This window comes from Mustela lutreola, chromosome 7 (assembly GCF_030435805.1).
Source record: "Mustela lutreola isolate mMusLut2 chromosome 7, mMusLut2.pri, whole genome shotgun sequence".
NCBI lineage: Eukaryota > Metazoa > Chordata > Mammalia > Carnivora > Mustelidae > Mustela > Mustela lutreola.
In genome coordinates this window covers 152,749,903-152,773,008 of record NC_081296.1, presented here as the reverse complement: position 1 = coordinate 152,773,008, position 23,106 = coordinate 152,749,903, and the positions used below count along the sequence as shown (strand labels likewise).

Here is a 23,106-nt window from a genome sequence, read left to right as displayed (position 1 = left end):
ACAGCAATCAGACAACAAAGAGAAATAAAAGGTATCCGAATTGGCAATGAAGAAGTCAAACTCTCTCTCTTCACAGATGACATGATTCATTATATGGAAAACACAAAAGACTCCACCCCCAAACTACTAGAACTCATACAGCAATTCAGTAACATGGCAGGATACAAAGTCTATGTACAGAAAACAGTGGCTTTCTTATAAACTAACAATGAAAGTACAAAAAGGGAAATTAGAGAATCGATTCCATTCACTACAGCACCAAGTACCATAAGATACCTGGGAATAAACCTAAAAAAAGAGGTAAAGGATCTGTACTTGAGGAACTACAGAACACTCATGAAAGATATTGAAGACGACACAAAAAGATGGAAGACCATTCCATGCTCTTGGATCGGAAGAATAAACACTGTTAAAATGTCTATACTGCCTAGAGCAATCTATACTTTTAATGCCATTCCGATCAAAATTCCACCAGTATTCTTCAAAGAGCTGGAGCAAATAATCCAAAAATTTGTATGGAATCAGAAGAGACCCCAAATCGCTAAGGAAATGTCAAAAACCAAATTAAAGCTGGGGGCATCACGTTACCTGATTTCAAGCTTGATTACAAAGCTGTGATCACCAAGACAGCATGGTAATGGCATAAAAACAGAGCCATAGACCAGTGGAACAGAGTAGAGAGCCCAGATATGGACCCTCAACTCTATGGTCAATTAATCTTCGACAAAACAGGAAAAAATATACAGTGGAAAAAAGACAGTCTCTTCAGTAAATGGTGCTGGGAAAACTGGACAGATATAACTAGAAGAATGAAACTCGACCATTCTCTTACACCGTCCACAAAGATAAACTCATAATGGATACAAGACTTCAAAGGGTGACAGGAATCCATCAGAATCCTAGAGCAGAACAAAGGCAGTATTCTCTTCGATATCAGCCACAGCAACTTCTCTCAAGATATGTCTCCAAAGGCAAAGGAAACAAAAGCAAAAATAAAGTTTTGGGACTTCATCAAAATCAAAAGCTTCTGCACAGCAAGGGAAACAGTCAAAAAAACAAAGAGGCAACCCACAGAATGGGAGAAGATATTTGCAAAGGAAAGTACAGGCAAAAGGTTGATATCCAGGATCTATAATGAATTCCTCAAAGTCAACACACACAAAACAGGCAAACATATCAAAAAATGGGAAGAAGATATGAACAGACACTTCTCCCATCAAGACATACAAATGGCTATCAGATACATGAAAAAATGTACATCATCATTAGCCCTCAGGGAGATTCAACTTAAAACCACATTGAGATACCACCTTACACCAGGTAGAATGGCCAAAATTAACAAAACAGGAAACAACATGCATTGGAGAGGATGTGGAGAAAGGGGAACCCTCTTCCACTGTTGGTGGGAATGCAAGTTGGTGCAGCCTCTTTGAAGAACAGTGTGGAGATTCCTCAAGAAATTAAAAATAGAACTTCCCTATGACCCTGCCATTGCACTCCTGGGTATTTACCCCAAGGATACAGATGTCGTGAAAAGAAGGGCCATCTGTACCCCAATGTTTATAGCAGCAATGACCACGGTCGCCAAACTGTGGAAAGAACCCAGATGCCCTTCAACGGACGAATGGATACGGAAGATGTGGTCCATATATACTATGGAGTATTATGCCTCCATCAGAAAGGATGAATACCCAACTTTTGTAGTAACATGGATGGAACTGGAAGAGATGATGCTGAGTGAAATAAGTTAAGCAGAGAGAGTCAACTATCATATGGTTTCACTTATTTGTGGAACATAACAAATATCATGGAGGACAAGGGGTATTAGAGAGGAGAAGGGAGTTGGGGTAAATTGGAAAGGGAGGTGAACCATGAGAGACTATGGACTCTGAAAAACAATCTGAGGGTTTTGAAGGGGTGGGGAGTGGGAGGTCAGGGTACCAGGTGGTGGGTATTACAGAGGGCATGGATTGCATGGAGCACTGGGTGTGGTGCAAAAATAATGAATACTGTTATGCTGAAAATAAATAAAAAATAAATTTAAAAAGTTTAAAAAAAGAAAGATAGTGAACAAGTGACTAAACCACATGGAGTCACCACACTCCAATTTCAAGCTAGATTACAAAGCTGTTTCATGAAAATGTTAGGGTCGAGAAGACCTCAACCCAGGGAGGCGGGGAGGAATGACACCAAGGCAGCTCTTTCTGCAACAGCAAGGGTTTTATTGTTCCAGCATGCTGGGGCTCTGCAGCATTCCTGAAAACCAGGCGGAGGCTGAGAGCCCCAATCCAAGGGAGTATGGGGTTTTTATGCATTTTTAGACAAGGCTTGTCACAAAGCCATAATCACAGTGGCCTCTTTACATAGTTACAGTTCCTGGTAAGCTCTGCACAGTTTACATTTTTTAGCCATATCCTGTGCTCGCTTCAGCAGCACATAGACATTTTTTAGCCATATCTTATCATCCAGGTGTAGCTGGGCGGCTGTGAAACTAGGACAAAACAGTTCTCTTCTTTGTTAACCATAAGCACAATTCAAAGACATCTCCTAAGCAGGGAACGTGCTCAGGATGCGGGGCAAGGGCAGGGAAGGTCATGTTCTTATGTTTCAAAGTTCTAGCCACAAGGCTAGTGAAGCAGTTACAAAAAGCAAGTTAAGCAAGTTAGCAGAAGCTTTACACAGTTAACTCTTTCAGCCCTGGATCCCTTCAAAAACAGTATGGTGCTGGCACAAAAGCAGACACACAGGACAATGGAACACAACAGAAAGGTTGGAAACTGATAGTCCTAGTACTTTTGCAAAGTTTATCCATTCATATATTGAAGGTATATTTAAATTTGGCTCTCATAGAACTCTTAACTCTGAATGGGAATTTATATTTTGATGTCCTGTTCCAACATTTTTAAACAATAAATGCATTTTTAAACATTTTATTTATTTATTTGACAGGCAGGGACAACAAGTTGTCAGAGAGGCAGGCAGAGAGAGGGGGGTCCTGAAGCAGACTCCCTGGCCCACCAGAAAGCCCGATGGGGGTGCTCAATGCCGGGAATCCGGGATCATGAACTGAGCCAAAGGCAGAGGCTTTAACCCACTGAGATGCCCAGGGGACCGATAAATGCATTTTTTAAACAAACAAAAAAAGAATACTGCATATTTTCAAAGTGCCATCTAAACAAAGTGATCCACAAACAATGCAATCTTTGTTTTTAACTTGTAAAGAATTGAACCTGAGTCTGGAGCTAACTATATACTCAGAGAACATGCAAATAGGGTCTTCCCTCCACTGAATAAAACTGCCCAGCCCGGACCATGCAGCTGGAAGAGGAGCCCCAGTCCTAGGATTTCCAGGTGTTTACATTCACTGAGCAGGCAGAACACAGAGAACTCACCATGGAGTTTGTGCTGGGCTGGGTTTTCCTTGTTGCTCTTTTACAAGGTAATTTCTAGAGAACCAAAGAAATTGAGGATGTGAGTGGATATGAGAGAGAAACCATGGGTGTGTGACAGATTCCTGACTGGGATGTCTTGTGTCTGCAGGTGTCCAGTGTGAGGTGCAGCTGGTGGAGTCTGGGGGAGACCTGGTGATGCCAGGGGGGTCCCTGAGACTCTCCTGTGCAGCCTCTGGATTCACCTTCAGCAGCTACGGCATGAGCTGGGTCCGCCAGGCTGCAGGGATGGGCCTGCAGTGGGTCGCAGTTATTAGCAGTGATGGAAGTAGCACAAGATACGCAGACTCTGTGAAGGGCCGATTCACCATCTCCAGAGACAACAGCAAGAACACGCTGTATCTGCAGATGAACAGCCTGAGAGCCGTGGACACGGCCATGTATTACTGTGTGAGAGACACAGTGAGGGGACTGCAGTGTGAGCCCAGACACAAACCTCAAACTACAAGGGTATCAGACCAGCAGAGGGTGCACACCACTCACCAATTCTGTCTTTAATCCCAGGCGCAGGTGCACATGGAGTCTATGGCTTATTTCCTGTCAGGGTCTGGGGTTTCCTCTCTATAGAGCCATTTCACCAAGGGAGCCTCCTTGACATTATCCTGTGCTTACCTATTCACTCTCTGACTTAGAAACTTACTTGTAGCAGGAAGACAAATATACTAACATGCAAAAAAAAAAGTCAGTTACGTTAGTTTCCTCTTGTCATTAAATACCAATAAATTAAAAATATCCTGATGCAGGTCAACAAAACCTTTAAAAGAATCTCAGTGGCCCTCACTGTGGATCACAAAAACCTCCAGTGGAGCCAGAAGACCACACACACACACACACACACACACACGTATAAAACCTCCACTGAAAAAATTAAATTAAATTTAAGAAAATAGTAGAAAACCGTTACCACCATCCTGTAATTTCTCTGCAGTAACGGTGGTCCTAAGACAGAAATACACAGCATACAGGAAGGCCTCAAGAAGGAAGAAAAATCTCAAATAAACAACCTAACATTACACCTAAAGATGCTAGAGAAATAGCAGCATCTGAATCCTAAATACAGCAGAAGGAAGGAAAGAGCAAGATTAGAGCAGAAAGAGATTATATAGAAACTAAGAAACACAGAACAGATCAAAGAAACCAGGGTCTGCATATGTTTTCTAATTCAATTAGCTGAGAAATAGTACATCATTGACTTTTGATATGATATTCAATGCTCCATCTGTTCAGTATGAAACTCTATACTCATCACGTCACGTGATACTTTGGGGAAAAAATCCTCAATACACCTGAGAATCCTCTACCTAAGTTTACAAATGAAACAGAAAGAGCCCAAGTCAATAACAAAGAAATCTATCTGGGCCAGTGTGTCATTCAAAGCCCTTATTTCCTTGGTGCATGAACAATGAATTCTGGAGCACTAAAAAGAAATTTAAAAAAAAAAAAAAAAACATGAAAAAAAGTCTATATTCTTTTTTAATGTTCACTTAGCCTGCATATAGTACATCATCAGTTTTGATGTAGTGTTCAAAGATTCATTAGTTGTGTGTAACACCCAGTGCTCATCGCATCACCTGCCCTCCTTAATCCCCATCACCTGCCTACCCCATCCCCCACCACCCTCACTTCTGCAATCCTTGTTTGTTTCCCAGATCCACAGTCTCTCATGGCTTGTCTCCTTCCCTGATTTTTACTTTTCAGAGTTCCAGCATACACTGTTTATGCACCACACCCAGTGCTGCATGCAGTACGCGTCCTCCTCAATACCCACCACCAGGCTCACCCATCCCGCCACCCACTCCACTCCCAAACCCTCAGTTTGTTTCTCACAGTCCACGGTCTCTCATGCTTCATCTCCCCCTCCGATTTGCCACAATTCAGTTTTCCCTTAATCTCCTAATATCTTCTGTGTCATTCCTTATGCTCCACAAATAAGTAAACCCGTATGCTAATTGACTTCCTCTCTGGTCATCCTCATTACCCCTTATGTTCCACATAGAGGTGAAACCATAGGATAATTATCTTTCTCTACTTGACTTATTCTACTTGACATAACACCCTCCAGTTTCATCCAAATCAATGAAAGGGTAGGTACTCATCCTGTCGGATGGCTGAGTAATATTCCATTGTACATATGGACCACATCTTCTTTATCCATTCATATGTGGAAGGACATCTCACCTCCTTCCACAGATTCACTATAGTGGACATTATTCCTATGAACATTGTGGTGCATGTGCGCCTTTTTTCACTACATCTGTATTTTGGGGGTAAATACCCAGTAGAACAATTGCTGAGTCATAGGGTAGTTCTATTTTTAATTTTTGTGGGATCTAGACACTGCTGTCCAAGGTGGCTGTATCAACGTGCATTCCCAACTACAGCGTAAGAGAGTTCCCCTTTCTCCACATCCTCTCCAACATTTGTTGTTCTCTGTCTTGTTAATTTTAGTCTTTCTAACTAGTGAAAGGTGATATCTCATTGTGGTTCTCACTTATATTTCCGTGGTGACAAGAGATGTGGAACATTTTTTCATGTGTCTGTTGGACACATGTATGTCTCTCTGGAGAAGGGTCTATTCATGTCTTCTGCCCATTTTTTGACTGGATAATTTGGTTTTTGGGTGTTCATTCTGGTAAGTTTTTTATAGATCCTGGATATCAACCCTTTTTCTGTAGTGTCATTTGCAAATATCTTCTCCCATTCCATACGTTGCCTTTTAGTTTTGTTGACCGTTTCCTTTGCATCACAGAAGATTTTTATTTTGGTGAAGTCCAAAAGTTCCTTTCTGGTGTTTTTTTTTTTCAACGTAACAGTATTCATTATTTTTGCACACCCAGTGCTCCATACAATCCGTGCCGTCTATAATGCTGGGAAAATTGGACGGCCACATGCAGAAAAATGAAATTGGACCATTTCCTTACACCACACACGAAAATAGACTCAAAATGGATGAAGGACCTCATTGTGCGAAAGGAATCCATCAAAATCCTTGAGGAGAACAAAGGCAGGAACCTCTTCGACCCCAGCCGCAGCAACATCTTCCTAGGAACAATGCCAAAGGCAAGGGAAGCAAGGGCAAAAATGAACTATTGGGATTTCATCAAGATCAAAAGCTTTTGCACAGCAAAGGAAACAGTTAACAAAATCAAAAGACAACTGACAGAATGGGAGAAGATATTTGCAAACGACATATCAGATAAAGGACTAGTGTCCAGAATCTATAAAGAACTTAGCAAACTCAACACCCAAAGAACAAATAATCCAATCAAGAAATGGGCAGAGGACATGAGCAGACATTTCTGCAAAGAAGACATACAGATGGCCAACAGACACATAAAAACGTGCTCCATATCACTCGGCATCAGGGAAATACAAATCAAAACCACAATGAGATATCACCTCACACCACTCAGAATGGCTAAAATCAACAAGTCAGGAAATGACAGATGCGGGCGAGGATGCGGAGAAAGGGGAACCCTCCTACACTGTTGGTGGGAATGCAAGCTGGTGCAGCCACTCTGGAAAACAGCACAGAGGTTCCTCAAAATGTTGAAAATAGAACTGCCCCATGACCCAGCAATTGCACTACTGGGTATTTACCCTAAAGATACAAACGTAGTGATCCGAAGGGGCACGTGCACCCGAATGTTTATCACAGCAATGTACACAATAGCCAAACTATGGAAAGAACCTAGATGTCCATCAACAGATGAATGGATCAAGAAGAAGTGGTATATATACACAATGGAATACTATGCAGCCATCAAAAGAAATGAAATCTTGCCATTTGGGACAACATGGATGCAACTAGAGCGTATCATGCTTAGCGAAATAAGTCAATTGGAGAAAGACAACTATCATATGATCTCCCTGATATGAGGAAGTGCTGATGCAACATGGGGGCTTAAGTGGGTAGAAGAAGAATCAATTAAACAAGATGGAATTGGGAGGGAGACAAAACATAAGTGACTCTTAATCTCACAAAACAAACTGAGGGTTGCTGGGGGGAGGGAGATTGGGAGAAGGGGGTGGTATTATGGACATTGGGGAGGGTATGTGCTTTGGTGAGTGCTGTGAAGTGTGTAAACCTGGTGATTCACAGACCTGTATCCCTGGGGATAAAAAATATATGTTTATAAAAAATAAAAAATTTCAAAAAAAAGAAATACAGAAACACTACATCAAAACTAATGATGTCCATATGGTAACTAAAATAAATAGATAGATAAATAAATAAATAAATAAATAAATTAAATAAAGAAACATGGGAACAATTCCAAGCCCAATCATCGGCTTAAAAGTGGACTTATTGTGCTCTCTCTCATCTTTGGAAAGTTGACCATCATTAAAAAAACATAATAAATATGGGGGTATTGTCAGGTATTTGGTTCACCAATAGAAGCCCTAGAAATAAAGGTACATTTCACACAATTACAAAATTATAAAATCTAGAAAATTAAAGCTAGTGTGAGGTAACATGAAGATCAATAGCTGTGTAAGGACAGAGTGAAGAAGGAATGAGGAAGGAAGAATTGCAAATACAGGAAAATTTGTGGAAAATGGATTTTCCTCTCTGGGTACTGTTGATTCTGACACTTGTGTTTCTCATATCGCACTCTCTGCCTGTGTGCAGTCCATCCTGCGTCAAGAACACTCATCAAAACGATTACAAATAATCCCAGAGATGACTTGGGATGAACCCAGTGACAGTGTAACCTCAGAGACTTGAAAGAACACCTGCATGCACCCTGATTGTGTATTTCAGATAAATTCTAGAACAAAGTCATCTTTTCCTCACTACAGGCAGCATCCTACGTTCTCCATGAACCTGTGCACTCTGTCCTGCAGGGTCTCAGGGTGTGTAGTAGGTCCTGTGAGAGGAGCACAGGTCCAAATCCCAGGGCTCACTCTCACCCCAGTGTCCTTGGACACCTCACAAACCCTCCACAATTCTGGGTGTAGGATCATGTCACTTTAAGGGGAAACAAGATACCTACACCCCGATATGTGTGACTATGTGAAATCAAACTGGTCAATGGAAACCAAGCAGGTACTCTGAAAATCATATACTTAAACTTCATCTTTTCCCAAATCCTGTCAGTATCACCAAATCAAAGGCAGTCACAGATGCTGTGGTTACTGTCCTCTCTGTCAGTACGGATACCATGCTGGCTACAGAGTCAAGGGTCATGCAAATAGGGTCCACCTTCTGCTGATAAAACCAGCCCAGCCCCAAGCCTGCAACTGAAATGGGAACCCCAGTCTCGGGATTCCCAGGTTTTCCATTCAGTGTTCAGGACAGAACAGAGACAGCTCATGATGGAGTTTATTCTTTGCTGGATTTTCCTTGTTACTCTTTTAAAAGGTCATTTACAGAGAACAAGAGACATTGAATAAGAAAGTGGATATCAGTAAGAAAAACAGTGAGTGAAGGACAGTTTCCTGACCAGGATGTCTTGTGTCTGCAGGTGTCCAGTGGGAGGTGCAGCTGGTGGAGGCTGGGGGAGACCTGGAGAAGCCTGGGGGTCCCTGAAAATCTCCTGTGTAGCCTCTGGGTTCACTTTCAGTTACTATGGCATGAGTTGGGTCTGCCAGGCTCTAGGGAAGGGGCTGCAGTGGGTCTCAGCCATTACGAGTGGTGGTAGTTGCATATACCATGAAGACACTGTGAAGGGCCAATTCACCATCTCCTGAGACAATGGCAAGAACATGCTGATTCTGCAGGTGAACAGCTGAGAGCTGAGGACACCACTGTGTGTCACTGCAATGTGTGTACCCAGTGTGTACACTCTTAGGGTGAGGCCCGACACAAACTTTTCTGCAGGGACACAGGAGTAGCTGGACTGCAGGGGTTCTCAAGGCCTCAGGAGGCTCTCTGGTCACCAGAGGGAGCTCAGGTCCCCAACAGGCGTTCAAGTCACCAGGAGTCAGTCAGAACACCAGGGGGCTCTCAGGGCACAGGAGCTCTCAGGGCACCAGGGAGTGATTAGGACAGAAGGATCACATAATTCAGTTCTCTTGAGGTGCTCAGGACACCAGGGGGTGCTCACTTCAGCACGGTGCACTCAAGAACCACAGACACAAATCAGACCCAGGAGCAGTGGCAGGTGGGGGGGCCTTCTACTGAGACACGGGGTTTCCCCTCTAGCCTCTGTAGATTCACTCAGGGATATATAAAGTTATTTCTTTGATCTCTAATTTCTCATATTGTCCATGTAGCCAACCAGAACGAGATAACATTGTCTACATGCAGATGAGATCTCACCAGTCCCTAGGGAACTTTCCTTCATCAACTTTATCCATATCCTGTTTCTCTTTCTCCAAAAAGGACCTGCAGGAATTCTCATCATCCCTGAGAAGCACCTGCACAGGCCAGGCTTTCTGAGACCTTTGTTCCTGTTCTCTGACCTCATCGGGCACACACTGTCTCCACATGGTTATAAAAATTTACCCCAAAGATACAGATGTCATTAAAATAAGGGCCATCTGTACCCCAATGTTTATAGCAGCAATGGCCACAGTCGCCAAACTGTGGAAAGAACCAAGATGCCCTTCAACAGACGAATGGATAAGGAAGATGTGGTCCATATGCACTATGGAGTATTATGCCTCCATCAGAAAGGATGAATACCCAACTTTTGTAGCAACATGTCCGGGACTGGAAGAGATTATGCTGAGTAAAATAAGTCAAGCAGAGAGAGTCAATTATCATATGGTTTCACTTATTTGTGGAGCATAACAAATAGCATGGAGGGCAAGGGGAGTTAGAGAGGAGAAGGGAGTTGGAGTAAATTGGAAGGGGGGGTGAATCATGAGAGACTATGGACTCTGAAAAACAACTGAGGGGTTTGAAGTGGTGGGGGGGAGAGAGGTTGGGGTAACAGGTGGTGGATATTATAGAGGGCACAGATTGCATGGAGCACTGGGTGTGGTGAAAAAATAATGAATACTGTTTTTCTGAAAATAAATAAATAAATTTAATTTAAAAAAAAAAACCAGGACATCTACCAAAACTGGGTCCTTGTCCTCCTAGGTACAGTTTATCCTCTGGCTCATTATCCAAGTGGGTGACACTGGTGATCAGGAACTGTCCTTCTGGAGGCACCGCTCCATCTCTTCGGTGAAAGGTAGCCCATCTGATGGGATACACTCTCTGATTTCCCCCAAAGAAACAGGCAGGATGACCTGAAAGTTGACAACCAGAGACAAAAACCCATCGCAGTACTACTGGGTCCTGTTCTGGAGTCTATGAGAGCAGCCTTTGGGGATGCGTCTGAAATGTATTTCCAGGCTTCCACACAGGAAACCCACATGAATTATCAGATCTGGCTGGTACAGTGTGGATCCTTGCCCATCTGTTGCTATTCTTTAATTATCCCACAGAGAGTCACCATGTCCTCTCTCTGCCCCATTGTAACTTCTCCCTCAACCTGTCCTGGCCCCTGAGCCCCATGTGACTGGAGTCCTGTCACTCTTTCCTGATCCCCAGCAGGTGCCAGTTGTAGAGTGAGGCTCAATAACGAATGTCTATCATGATTACAGAACCCTAAAGTGGGGCTAACCTGGGAACTCTGGCCCAAAATATGATTCAGAAGAACAATAATGAATCAACCACTGATGAGACAACATTGACCTTTCCTCTCATGTCCCTGCTTTTGACTCATTTTGAGCTGGATTCCATATAGAATTCAAAAATAACTTCTGATTTTCTAGGTCTCTTTGCTTTTTCTTGTTGTTATTATTATAGAAGATCCCTATCATAGGGGGATAAGGTGTGGGTATAGACAGGTGTTTGTAGTTTATGGTTGGTCTTTATATTCCTGACCTGAAACCCTTGATGTCATCCTCACAAGAAATCTCAGGTTATACCTCACTGAGTTGACACAGGAAGGCCTAAGGGGAGGGGAGAGGAGGGCGTACTTCCCTGACCCCACACAAAATCTAGAATGACCTGGATGTTGGCATATAACTTCCTCCAGTTCTTGAATTATCTGGCAAGTTTCATAAGAAGATCTTTCCCCACCTCAGTAGCATAGCAAATGTTCATCCTTTCATTCCTGGGGGAATGAGGTGGGGCTTCTAGACTGAAAACACAAACTTGTAGGAAACCCTAAGGTTGTCACCAATTCCACAGGAGCTTCAACTCAGACATCTCCACACTGGACCTTCGTCAATTCACCATCTGCCTTTCAATTTTCCTATTTTCTTGTGGGTCCTGTAGATATTTCTCTACTTTCCTGTCGGTCCTGTGGATATATCTGCAGGTGGCTTTTGCCTTAGTAAGTTGTGATTCCTTGCATATACCCATTTGTAAACTCAATTTTTGGGTCACAGTTCTCCCTGAACTATGATCTGAATATATGTGTCCCCTGCAAATTCAAGTGTTCTAATGTAATGTCCAATGAGATGGCAAAGGAGTAAGGGCCCCAGGAGAATATTTGGTTAAGAATGGAATCAGAGCTGTTGTGATCCCACAGGATCCTCAAAACCTTCCATTTACCATATGAAGGCACAGTTTAAAGACATGCCCAATGATCCCGATGGAGGCACTCACTACACAATGAATATGCCAATACCTTGATCTCGCACTTGGAAGGCTCCACAAATGTGAGAAATTTATTTCTAAGCTGCCTGGTTTATGCTCTCTGTTATACCATCCTGAGAAGTGTGGAGCTGCTCTAACAAGGACCTAAATCATGGAAGCTGTTTGGATCTGAATAATGGGTAAGGGCTAGCAGGCTTCTGTGATGTGTGCAGAAGCAGCCTACATTGCCAGGAAGGGGTCATAAAGGGTGATTCATGGGAGATGCCAGAAGGAAAGAAGAGACCTACAATGAAAGCCCCAATCTTCCTAGAGAGTATCTAAATGCTTAAGGACTGTATGTGGTAAGACATAAACATTATGGGCCACTCTGATGTTGTCATAGACAAGATGAGGAATGTGCCTTTGGGAAACAGAGGGGAGGTGACCTATGTTGTAGACTGGTAGAGAGCATGCATGCATTGAGATTGAAAGGAAGAATTAGGGAGAGGTGCAACTTGGTAAGAGGCTGAGGGAATTTCTGAGCAAAGGCTTAAAGCATCAGAAGGCTTCTCTGGAATTCTATGATAAAGTGTGGTATGAACAAATGATATGAAGACATAATCATTAATCAGTATGAAGCAGAACTGAAAATTTTGGAAAATCCTCAGGCTGTTCCTACTGGAAGGAAGGAGAGATCTTGTTCCAGAGAAATCAGGAAGGATGTGGAAATACTTGATGGGGGGTGGTTATGGGTTGACCATCTCAGCATAACCCTAGAGCTCCTCATCAAGACCCTGAGAACAATATGAGCCTCTAAAGAGAAGCCTGGACCTACTCTCCACAACATTTTGGAGATCAATAGGACTGACCCCCTCCCAGCACAGGCTGAAAAAGGTGGCCTGGATGTGCTGCATGACTTGACATTGAACTTCAGTCTTTCATAACTCTGATGGAATTCATTTCCACAGTTTATACACTACCCAGGCAGTGGTATTTGTCACAGCCACCAGATCAGACAAAGATATCCTATCACAACATCTCTGTTGGGTGTGAGAAGAGCTGGTGACTTCCAGTTGTTCAGCTTATGGGCAAACTACAGACGTCCAGGCTTTGACAGGTCTGACCAGAAACCAGATTCCTCATGTCACACATGAATAATAGGGATTTGGTTTGTTGTTACATATTTAGTACTTGTTACTTTGCTTCTCCAAATGAAAAGGTTTTTTCATTTTAATTTAAATTCACTTAATTAACACATAGTGTATCATTAGTTTTGGAGTAAAGTTCAGTTACTCTTCGGTTGCATATAACACCCAGTGCTCATTACATCACATATCCTGCTCAATGTCCATCACCCACTTACCCCAGACACAGCCCCTCCCCTCTAGCAACCCTTCGTTTGTTTCCTAGATTTAAGAGTTTCTCACGGTTTGTCTCATTCTCTGATTTCATCTTATTTTATTTTTCCCTCCCTTCCCCCATGATCATGTTTTGTTTCTTAAGTTCCGCATATGAGTGAAATTGTATGATAATTTTCTCTCCCTGGTCGACTTATTTCACCCTCGCATAACAGTTTCTAGTTCCATCAGTGTCTTTGCAAATTTTTTTATGGAGAAGTACATTCCATTGTAGATCCATGTATATCTTCTTTATCCATGAAAATAATGATACAGGGTAGGATGGAACCTTGTTCATGGCTTCCAAGGAAATGGTTTAGTCATTTACCATTAAATGAGACATCTTTCATTCATTAAATCATTTTTAGTTTGATGATCATTACTTTTTATCTTAAATAGGGAGATGACTTCTTGATGTTAACATTTGAGCACATTACGATTAGAAGAGACTCTGTAGAAATATGTAATTTTTACACACGTGGTTATGTTAGGTTTACCAGCATTTCATTACAATATGTGCATTTGGGTCTATCAGACACATCATCCTGGTGGTGACCTGGCTCAGGTTCAGGTGTTTGTCTACCCAGACCCCATGTCTCCACCTGAGAAGGTAGGTGCACAGGGCATCACAGACACTGGTCCACAGGGACTGACACATCAGGTTTGCCATCCCTGGTCCCCTGGTTCCAGATCAGCACTCATTTCTGCTCCTAAGGAAATTGCCTTACCCAGTAGCCTCCACAGCTCTGTACTCGGGCGCATTCTCAGTGGAAAGAGCCCTGGTAACACAGAGTTGGGGATGTGGTAAGGGTGTACATCCTCCAAGAGATGTTTGGATGTGAGACCTTAGCATCCCAGGAATGTGTTTCCCCTCTGATGTGTCTTCTCTCTGAATGAGCCATTTCCTGATATGAAATATTCTGCTTTGTGAATATGCAAATAAGCCAAGGTATACTCTCTTAAATATACACATGTTTGGGTCCTGAGAACATCACCCAACAGCTGCACACGATCCTTTGTAGATACCATGAGAGCACAGCACCTCACCATGGACTGGAGCTGGAGAATCCTCTTCCTGGTGGTGTTGGCTACAGGTAGGTGATTCCTCCAGTCCTTTGGCAGAGGAGGGGAACAGGGCCAGTCAGCATGACTTCATCATCTCCTATTCCCTCTCCACAGGTGTCCACTCCCAGGTGCAGCTGGTGCAGTCTGAGGCTGAGGTGAGGAAGCCCGGGGAATCCGTGAAGGTCTCCTGCAAGGCATCTGGGTACACCTTCACCAGCAATGCAATGAGCTGGGTGCGACAGGCACCAGGAAAGAGCCTGCAGTACATGGGATGGATCAACACAAACACTGGAAAACCAACATATGCCCAGGGCTTCTCCGGTCGATTTGTTTTCTCCATGGACACCTCTGTCAGCACAGCCTATCTACAGATCAACAGCCTGAACTCTGAGGACACGGCCGTGTATTACTGTGCAAGAGACACGATGTGAGAACCCACATCCTGCCTGTGTCAGAAACCTGCAGAAGGCTCATCTGTGCTGGACTGAGGAGGTGACAGGGACAACAAAGCTAAAGACACTCTATGACCGAGGGCCAGGCACTTCTTTTTTATTTTTTATTGTTATGTTATTTTAGTCACCATACAGCACGTCATTAGTTTTTGATGTAGTGTTCCAAGACTCATTGTTTGCATATAACACCCAGGGATCCATGCAGCATGTGCCCTCCTTAATACCCATCCCAGGCTAACCCAACCCCCACCATCCTCCTCTCTAAAACCCTCACTTTATTTCTCAGTATCCATAGTGTCCCGTGGTTCATTTCACCCTCTGATTCCCACAACTTCATCTTCCCCTCCTTCTTCTAATGTCCTCCGTGCTATTCCTTATCTTCCACAAATAAGGGAAACCTATGATAATGGTTTTTCTCTACTTAACTTATTTCACCCAGTAGAATTTCCTCCAGTCCCATCCATGCTGATACAAAAGTTGGGTATTCATCCTTTGTGATGGAGGAGTAATATTCTGTTGTAGATATGAACTGCATCTTCCTTATCCATTGCTCTGTTGAAGGGCATTTCAACTGTTTCCACAGTTTGGCAATTGTGGACATTGCTGCTATGAACACTGGGGTTTACGTGGCCCTTCTTTTCACTAATTTGTATCTTTGGGGTAAATACCCAGTAGTGCAATTGCTGGGTCATACAGTAATTCTGATTTCATCTTTTTTAGGACCTCCAACTTTTTTCCAATGTGGGTGTATCATCTTGCATTCCCCAACAGTGTAAGAGGCTTCTCCTCGCTCCACAACTCTCCAACATTTGTTGTTTCTTGGCTTCTCTTTTTTTTTTTTTTTAATTTTATTTCATTGTTTCCAGTGCTCCAAAATTCATTGTATATGCATTGTTACTTGTGCCATTCTAACTCGTGTAAGGTAGTATCTCAGTGTGGTTTTCTTGTTGTTGTTGTTACTGGTATGTATTTTATTTTTTTTTAATTTCTTTTCAGTGTAACAGAAGTCATTGTTTATGCACCACACCCAGGGCTCCATGCCATATGTACCCTCCATAATGTCCAATACCTGTCTCCCCCAACCTCCCACACCACACCCCTTCAAAACCCTCAGATTGTTTTTCAGAGTCCACAGACTCTTATGGTTCATCTCCCCTTCCAATTTTGATTTGAAATTCCCTGAAGGCGAATGATGATGAACACTTTTTCATGTGCCTCTTGGTTATTCATATGTCTCCTTTGGAGAAGTGTCTGTTCATGTCTTCTGCCCATTTTTTGATGTGATTATCTGTTGTTTTTTTTTTTTTTTTTTTTAGTGTTGAGCCTGAGTTCTTTCTACATCTTGGATATTAGCCCTTTGTCTAATATCTGCAAATATCTTCTCCCATTTGTGCATTGTCTCTTTGTTTTGTTGACTGTTTCCTTTGCTGTGCAGAAGCTTTTGATCTTGATGAAGTCACAAAACATCATTTTTGCTTTTGTCCTCTTTGCCTTTGGAGACATGTCTTGAAAGAATTAGCTTGGCCAATGTCAGAGTGGTTACTGCCTATGTTCTCCTCTAGGATTTGGATGATTCCTATCTCATATTGAGGTCTTTCATCCATCTTGAGTTTATATTTGTGTATGGTGTAAGTAAATGGTCGAGTTCCATTCTTCTGTATATAGGTAATTTCCCCAGCACCAATTATTGAAGAGACTGTCTTTTTTCCAATGGATATTTTTTCCTGCTTTGTCAATTACTTGATCATAGAGTTGAGGGTTCATGTCTGGACTGTCTACTATGTTCCATTGGTCTAAGTGTCTCTTTTTGTACAGTACCATACTTCTTTTTTTTTTTTTTAGTTTCTTTTCAGTGTACCAGAATTCACTCTTTATGTACCACACCCAGTGTTCCATGCATTATGTGCACTCCATAATACCCACTACCATGCTCACCCAATGTCCTACCCTTGACCCTTCAAAACCCTCAGGTTGCTGTCTTGGTGATCATTACTCTGTAATATAGTTTGAAATCAGGCAACGTGATGACCCCAGCTTTGTTATCCTTTTTCAACATTTCCTTATTGATTCAGGATCTTTTCTGGTTCTGTGCAAATTTTAGGATTCTTTATTCCAGCACTTGATCAGGATGGCATTGAATGTATAGGTTGCTCTTGGCAACATAGAAATATTAGCAATACTTATTCTTCCAAACCATGAACATAAAATGTTTTTTCCATCTTTTGAGTCTTTTCCCATTTATTTCATAAGTTTTCTGTAGTTCCTGGAGTATAGATCCTTTACCTCTTTGGATAGGTGTATTCCAAGATATCTTATTATTTTCGTGCTATTGTAAATGGAGTCAATTCTCTATTTTCTCTTTCCACAGGTTCATTGTTAGTGTATACAAAAGCAACTGATTTCTGTGCATAGGTTTTGGGTCCTGCCGTGTTACTGAATTGCTGTATGAGTTCTAGTTGTTGGAGGGTGGAGTCTTTTGGGTTTTCCACTTAAAGTGCCATGTCATCTGTGAAGAAAGAGAGTTAGACTCCTTCTTTGCCCATTTGAATACCTTTTATTTCTTTTTGTTTTCTGATTGCTGTTGCTAAAACTTCTAGCAATATGCTAAACAATAGTGGCTAAAGGGGGCAACCTTGTCATGTTCCTGATCTTAAAGGAATGATATTTGCTGTGGGTTTTTCATAGATGGAATTTATGAAATTGAGGAATGTTCCCTCTCTCCCACACTCTGAAGAGTTTTAATCAGGAAAAGATGCTGTATTTTACTGAATGCTATTTCTGCATCAATTGAGAAGACCATGTTGCTCTTCTCTCTTCTCTTATTAATTTGTCCTATCACACTGACTGGTTTGCAAATGTTGAAAGGACCTGTCAGCCCAGGGAAAATCCCATTTGGTCATGATGGATAATCATTTTAATGTACTAATATGCAATTATTTAGGATCTACATGACAATTTTGGCACCCATATTTATCAGGGATATTGGTCTGAAATTTTCCTAATTGATGGGGTCTTTGCCTAGTTTGGGGTCAAGGTAATCCTGGCCTCATAGAATAAGTACAGAAGTTTTCCATCTGTTTCGACTTTTTGAAAAAGGTTCAGGAGAATAGGTATTATTTCTTCTTTGAGTATTTGGTAGAATTCCACACAGCGACCAGCACATCCTGGACTCCTGGTCTTGGGAGGTTTGTGATCATTGCTCCAATCTCGTTACTGGTTATTGGTCTATTCAGGTTGTCAATATCTTCCTGTTTCAGTCTTGGAAGTGTATAGGTTTCCAGGAATGCATCCATTTCTTCTAGGTTGCTTAACATATTGAGATATAGCAGTTGATAATAATTTCTGATGATTGTTTCTATTTCCTTGGTTTTAGTCATGATATCTCCACTTTCATTCGTAATTTAATAATTTACTAATTTAATTTACATAACTTAATACTTTAATAATTTAATAATTTCAGTCCTTTCTCTTTACTTTTGGATAATTCTGGCCTGTGGCTTATTTATCTTACTAATTCTTTCAAAGAACCAGCTTCTACTTTCATTGATGTGATCTACTGTATTTCTGCTTTCTATTTCACTGATCTCTGCTCTGATCTTAATTGTTACCCTTCTAATGAATAGGTTAGGCTTAATTAGCTTTGTTTCTCTTCTTCCTGGGCTGCTTCCCCAGCTGCAGCAAGAGGGCGCACTCCTCCAGCTGCCAGTCAGCCTGGAAAGGAGGTTGCTCCATGAAGAAGGCAAAACCATTTCCTCTGCACTCTCTCCCAGCGTGCCAGCTACCTCGCAGTCCACTTTCAGGATACTTCCTATTCTCTGGAATGTTTGAATAATTACTCTCACACCTGATAAACACCTTTTCTCAGGAGACAGGGTGGCGGAGAAATAGGAGATGCTGTTCCAACTGGTCCCCTAAAGTGAGCTGATTATCTACCAAAGAACTCTGATCACCCATGTAATCAGCCTGAGATTAGAATTATACACTTCTGGATCTCTATGGGGGCAGAAGAGGCCAGTGGACAGGTAAAGTGGAGGGGGAACATCGGATTGATATTGGAAGATAAATAAGAGGGAGAGGGAGACACCAAAAGTGACCCATTGGAAAGTAATACCCCAATATGAGAGAGCCCTGTGATTGGGAACCAGCATTATCTTGGAGTCTGGTTGAAAGCACTCAAAAAGAGCAAAAGATCTTAAGGGGAATTTGGTTGAATCAGGTGGTTAGGGACAGGGGTTTAGGACCATGAACCCAGGACCACTACCCCTGGTGCTGAGCCAGAGAGAGTGCAGCAGAGAACCAGGCCTTGGTCCCTGAACTGCCAACATGCATGAGAGCATCTGGATGGCGGCTCACATGAGAGAGTCTTGTGTGGATGCCAGCTGGAGCTCTCTAGAACCACCGCTTTTTGTACTCTGCATGCACACTCTGCGAATGGGGTCTGAGTCATGCTCCACACCCTTCCCTGAGAGAGATCCTAGCCAGTGCTCTCTAGGACCAGGAGAGTCTGAACACTCCCAGCCTGGGAGAGCATGTAAATCTCAGTGTGCTATCTCTCTTGGGACATCTCTGGAGGTCTGGACCTGCACAGCCATGGCTGAGGCAGCCACAGGAAGCCAGCTCTCTGGACTAGTATTTCTCATGGCTTTGGGTAAAAGCGGGTGTTCTTCTGACCACTGAGACCGTGGCTGGGGATGTGTTCTTCCATTAGCAGGGGGGTAATTTATGTGCTCTGGAACACCCAGAGAGTAACAGACTGAGGCTTCTCTCTGAGGCAGAGGTCCTGGTGCAGTTTGTTTTCCTCTAACCTCCAAAGAAATGCCAAAATCCACAAAGGGAGAAAAAAAAAACTCTGGAGAAGAAAAGCCAGAAAAGCCAGTTTCCTCAGAGCCCAACCTTGAGAGGGGACAGAAGGACTCAGCTATAGCAAGACTTCCTGAAAAGACACATAGCAGGCCCCTCCCACAGAAAGCCAGCCAAAAAAAAAAAAAAAAAAAACACAAGAGAACAACCACCACTACTTCCTAGATACAGCTTTAATTTTTTTTAATTTCTTTTGAGCGTAACAGTATTCATTGTTTTTGCACCACACCTAGTGCTCCATGCAATCCATGCCCTCTATAATACCCACCACCTGGTTCCCCCAACCTCCCACCCCCCACCTGTTCAAAACCCTCAGATTGTTTTTCAGAGTCCACAGTCTCTCATGGTTCACCTCCACGTCCAATTTCCCCCAACTCCCTTCTCCTCTCCATCTCCCCATGTCCTCCATGCTATTTGTTATGCTCCACAAATGAGTGAAACCATATGATAATGGACTCTCTCTGCTTGACTTATTTTACTCAGCATAATCTCTTCCAGTCCCGTCCATGTTGCTACAAAAGTTGGGTATTCATCCTTTCTGATGGAGGCATCATACTCCATAGTGTATATGGACCACATTTTTCTTATCCATTCATCTGTTAAGAACTCCTCAGGGGAGACAAGGGGCAGGGAAGTAGGAGGAGGCACCCTTTCAACCACCCTAAAGTGAGCTGATCACTTCCAAAGAACTCCGATCACCCACGAAATCAGCCTGAGATCAGAATTATACACGTCTGGATCTCTACTGGAGCAGAAGATGCCAGTGGGCAGGTAAAGCGGAGTGGAAAAGTCGGACTGATATCAGAAGATAAACAAAAGGGGGAGGGAGCCACCAGAGGTGACCCGTTGGAAAGTAATATCCCAATATGAGAGTGCCCTGAGCCTGGGGACCAGCATTAACTCGGGAATCTGGTAGAAAGCACTCAAATAGAGCAAAGGACCATGGGTGGGGGGGGGGGTTGCGGGAATAGGGGTGTTAGGGTCCGTCTTAAGTCCCCAGACCCAGGACAGCCACCCCTGGCTCAGAGCCAGAGAAAAACCAGGTCTGGTCCCTGAACCACCAGGGCGCCTGAGAGTGTGTGGCGCCTGGCTCCCATGAGGGGCTGGGAGCCTCACCAGCCAACAGAAGCACAGCATTTTTGCAGTCCCCACACGAGTGCCTTGCAGTGCCATCAGAGTCAGAGTCCTGCCCCTCGCCCACCCCTGAAAGAGGTGCACAAAAATCCAGCCAGGTGCTCTCAGACTGGAAAGACCAGGTACTCCCAGCCTGGGCCAGCGGGGAAAATCTCAGTGTGTGATTGCTGCTCAGAACTTCTCTGGCACTCTGGGCTGCCCAGACAGCCACTGCTGCTGAGGTTTTGGGTACAAGCAAAAAATCCTGAGTCCCCAGGGACTGCCACTGGGAACCTGCTCTGCCAGCAGCCAAGGGGGGATTTATTTGGGCTCTGCAGCCAGACATAGGCTTCTCTCTGAGAAGGAAGTCAGGGTGACGTTTGCTTTTCTCTAAACCTACAAAATCCATCAAAAGCAGTCAAGGGGAGAGAAAAACAAAAGTGAACAATTACAAAAACCTCCAGAGAACAAAAGCCTGAAAAAACCAGTATCCTCAGAGCCTACCCCCTTGAGGGGGGCGGGAGGACTTAACTCAAAGAACATCATTGACTGAAGACCCACATGGCAGGACCCTCCCACCGAAAACCAATCAGGAAAGGAAAAAAGAAAAAAAGACGACAAGAGAACAACCACCACTACTTCATACGACACTTTTTATTATTAATTCGATCCCACTATTCTGGCTCATTTTTTTTATATACTTAATTTTTATTACTATATAGATAATGTTTTAACCTATTTACCATCACAGTGAGATTTCCAGTACATCAAATTCCATAATAACCTTCTAACCTGAACTTTTTGATACATACACCTGTGTTTTCCTTTTGCATTTCTATTTTTTACATTTCTTTTTTTTTTAATTTTAGTTTAGTTTAGTCCAGTTTATTCATTTTTTTAAATTTTTTTTATTAAATTAATTTTCAGAAAACCAGTATTCATTATTTTTTCACCATACCCAGTGCTCCATGCACTACGTGCCCTCTATAATACCCACCACCTGGTTCCCCCAACCTCCGACCCCCTGCCACTTCAAACCACTCAGATTGTTTTTCAGAGTCCATAGTCTCTCGTGATTCACCTCCCCTTCCAATTTAACTCAACTCCCTTCTCCTCTCTAACACCCCTTGTCCTCCATGATATTTGTTATGCTCCACAAATAAGTGAAACCATATGATACTTGACTCTCTCTACTTGACGTATTTCACTCAGCATAATCTCTTCCAGTCCTGTCCATGTTGCTACAAAAGTTGGGTATTCATCCTTTCTGATGGAGGCATAATACTCCATAGTGCATATGGAACACATCTTCCTTATCCGTCCGTTGAAGGGCATCTTGGTTCTTTCCAGTTTGGCAACCGGGGCCATTGCTGCTATAAACAATGGGGTACAGATGGCGCTTCTTTTCACGACATCTGTATCTTTGGGGTAAATACGAAAAATGTGTACGGAATCAGAAGAGACCCCAAATCGCTAAGGAAATGTTGAAAAACAAAAATAAAACAGGGGGCATCGCGTTACCTGATTTCAAGCTTGATTACAAAGCTGTGATCACCAAGACAGCATGGACTGGCATAAAAACAGACACAAAGACCAGTGGAACAGAGTAGAGAGCCCAGATATGGACCCTCAACTCTATGGTCAATTAATCTTCGACAAAACAGGAAAAAATATACAGTGGAAAAAAGACAGTCTCTTCAATAAATGGTGCTGGGAAAACTGGACTGCTATATGTAGAAGAATGAAACTCGACCATTCTCTTATGCCATCCACAAAGATAAACTCAAAATGGATAAAATACCTCAACGTGAGATAGGAATCCATCAGAATCCTAGAGGAGAACATAAGCAGTAATCTCTTAGATATCAGCCACAGCAACTTCTTTCAAGATATGTCTCCAAAGGCAAAGGAAACAAAAGCAAAAATAAACTTTTGGGACTTCATCAAAATCAAAAGCTTCTGCACAGCAAATGAAACAGTCAAAAAAAAAAAAAAAAAAAACAAAGAGGCAACACACGGAATGGGAGAAGATATTTGCAAATGACAGTACAGACAAAAGGTTGATATCCAGGATCTATAATGAACTCCACAAACTCAAAACACACAAAACAGGCAAACATATCAAAAAATGGGCAGGAGATATGAACAGACACTTCTCCAAGAAGACATACAAATGGCTATCAGACACATGAAAAAATGTTCATCATCACTAGCCATCAGGGAGATTCAAATTAAAACCACATTGA

General features: G+C 42.7%; 1 pseudogene and 3 gene segments (V, D, J or C); all 4 read left to right on the top strand.

Moving 5' to 3' along the window:
• The window catches only part of LOC131835175 (Ig gamma chain C region-like), a 189,527-nt gene that overhangs the window by 3,316 nt on the left and 163,105 nt on the right, over positions 1-23,106 (top strand).
• LOC131835182 (immunoglobulin heavy variable 3-74-like) overlaps positions 1-23,106 on the top strand; it is a 168,657-nt pseudogene that overhangs the window by 46,626 nt on the left and 98,925 nt on the right.
• LOC131835171 (immunoglobulin heavy constant mu-like) overlaps positions 3,343-23,106 on the top strand; it is a 130,159-nt gene continuing 110,395 nt past the window's right edge. The window contains 2 exon segments of the C gene segment in view: positions 3,343-3,439; positions 3,541-3,851. Of these exon segments, the coding sequence occupies positions 3,394-3,439; positions 3,541-3,851 (357 nt within the window).
• LOC131835179 (immunoglobulin heavy variable 7-4-1-like) lies at positions 14,331-14,874 on the top strand. The segment is given in 2 exon segments: positions 14,331-14,464; positions 14,550-14,874. Coding segments are annotated over 2 exon segments (384 nt in total).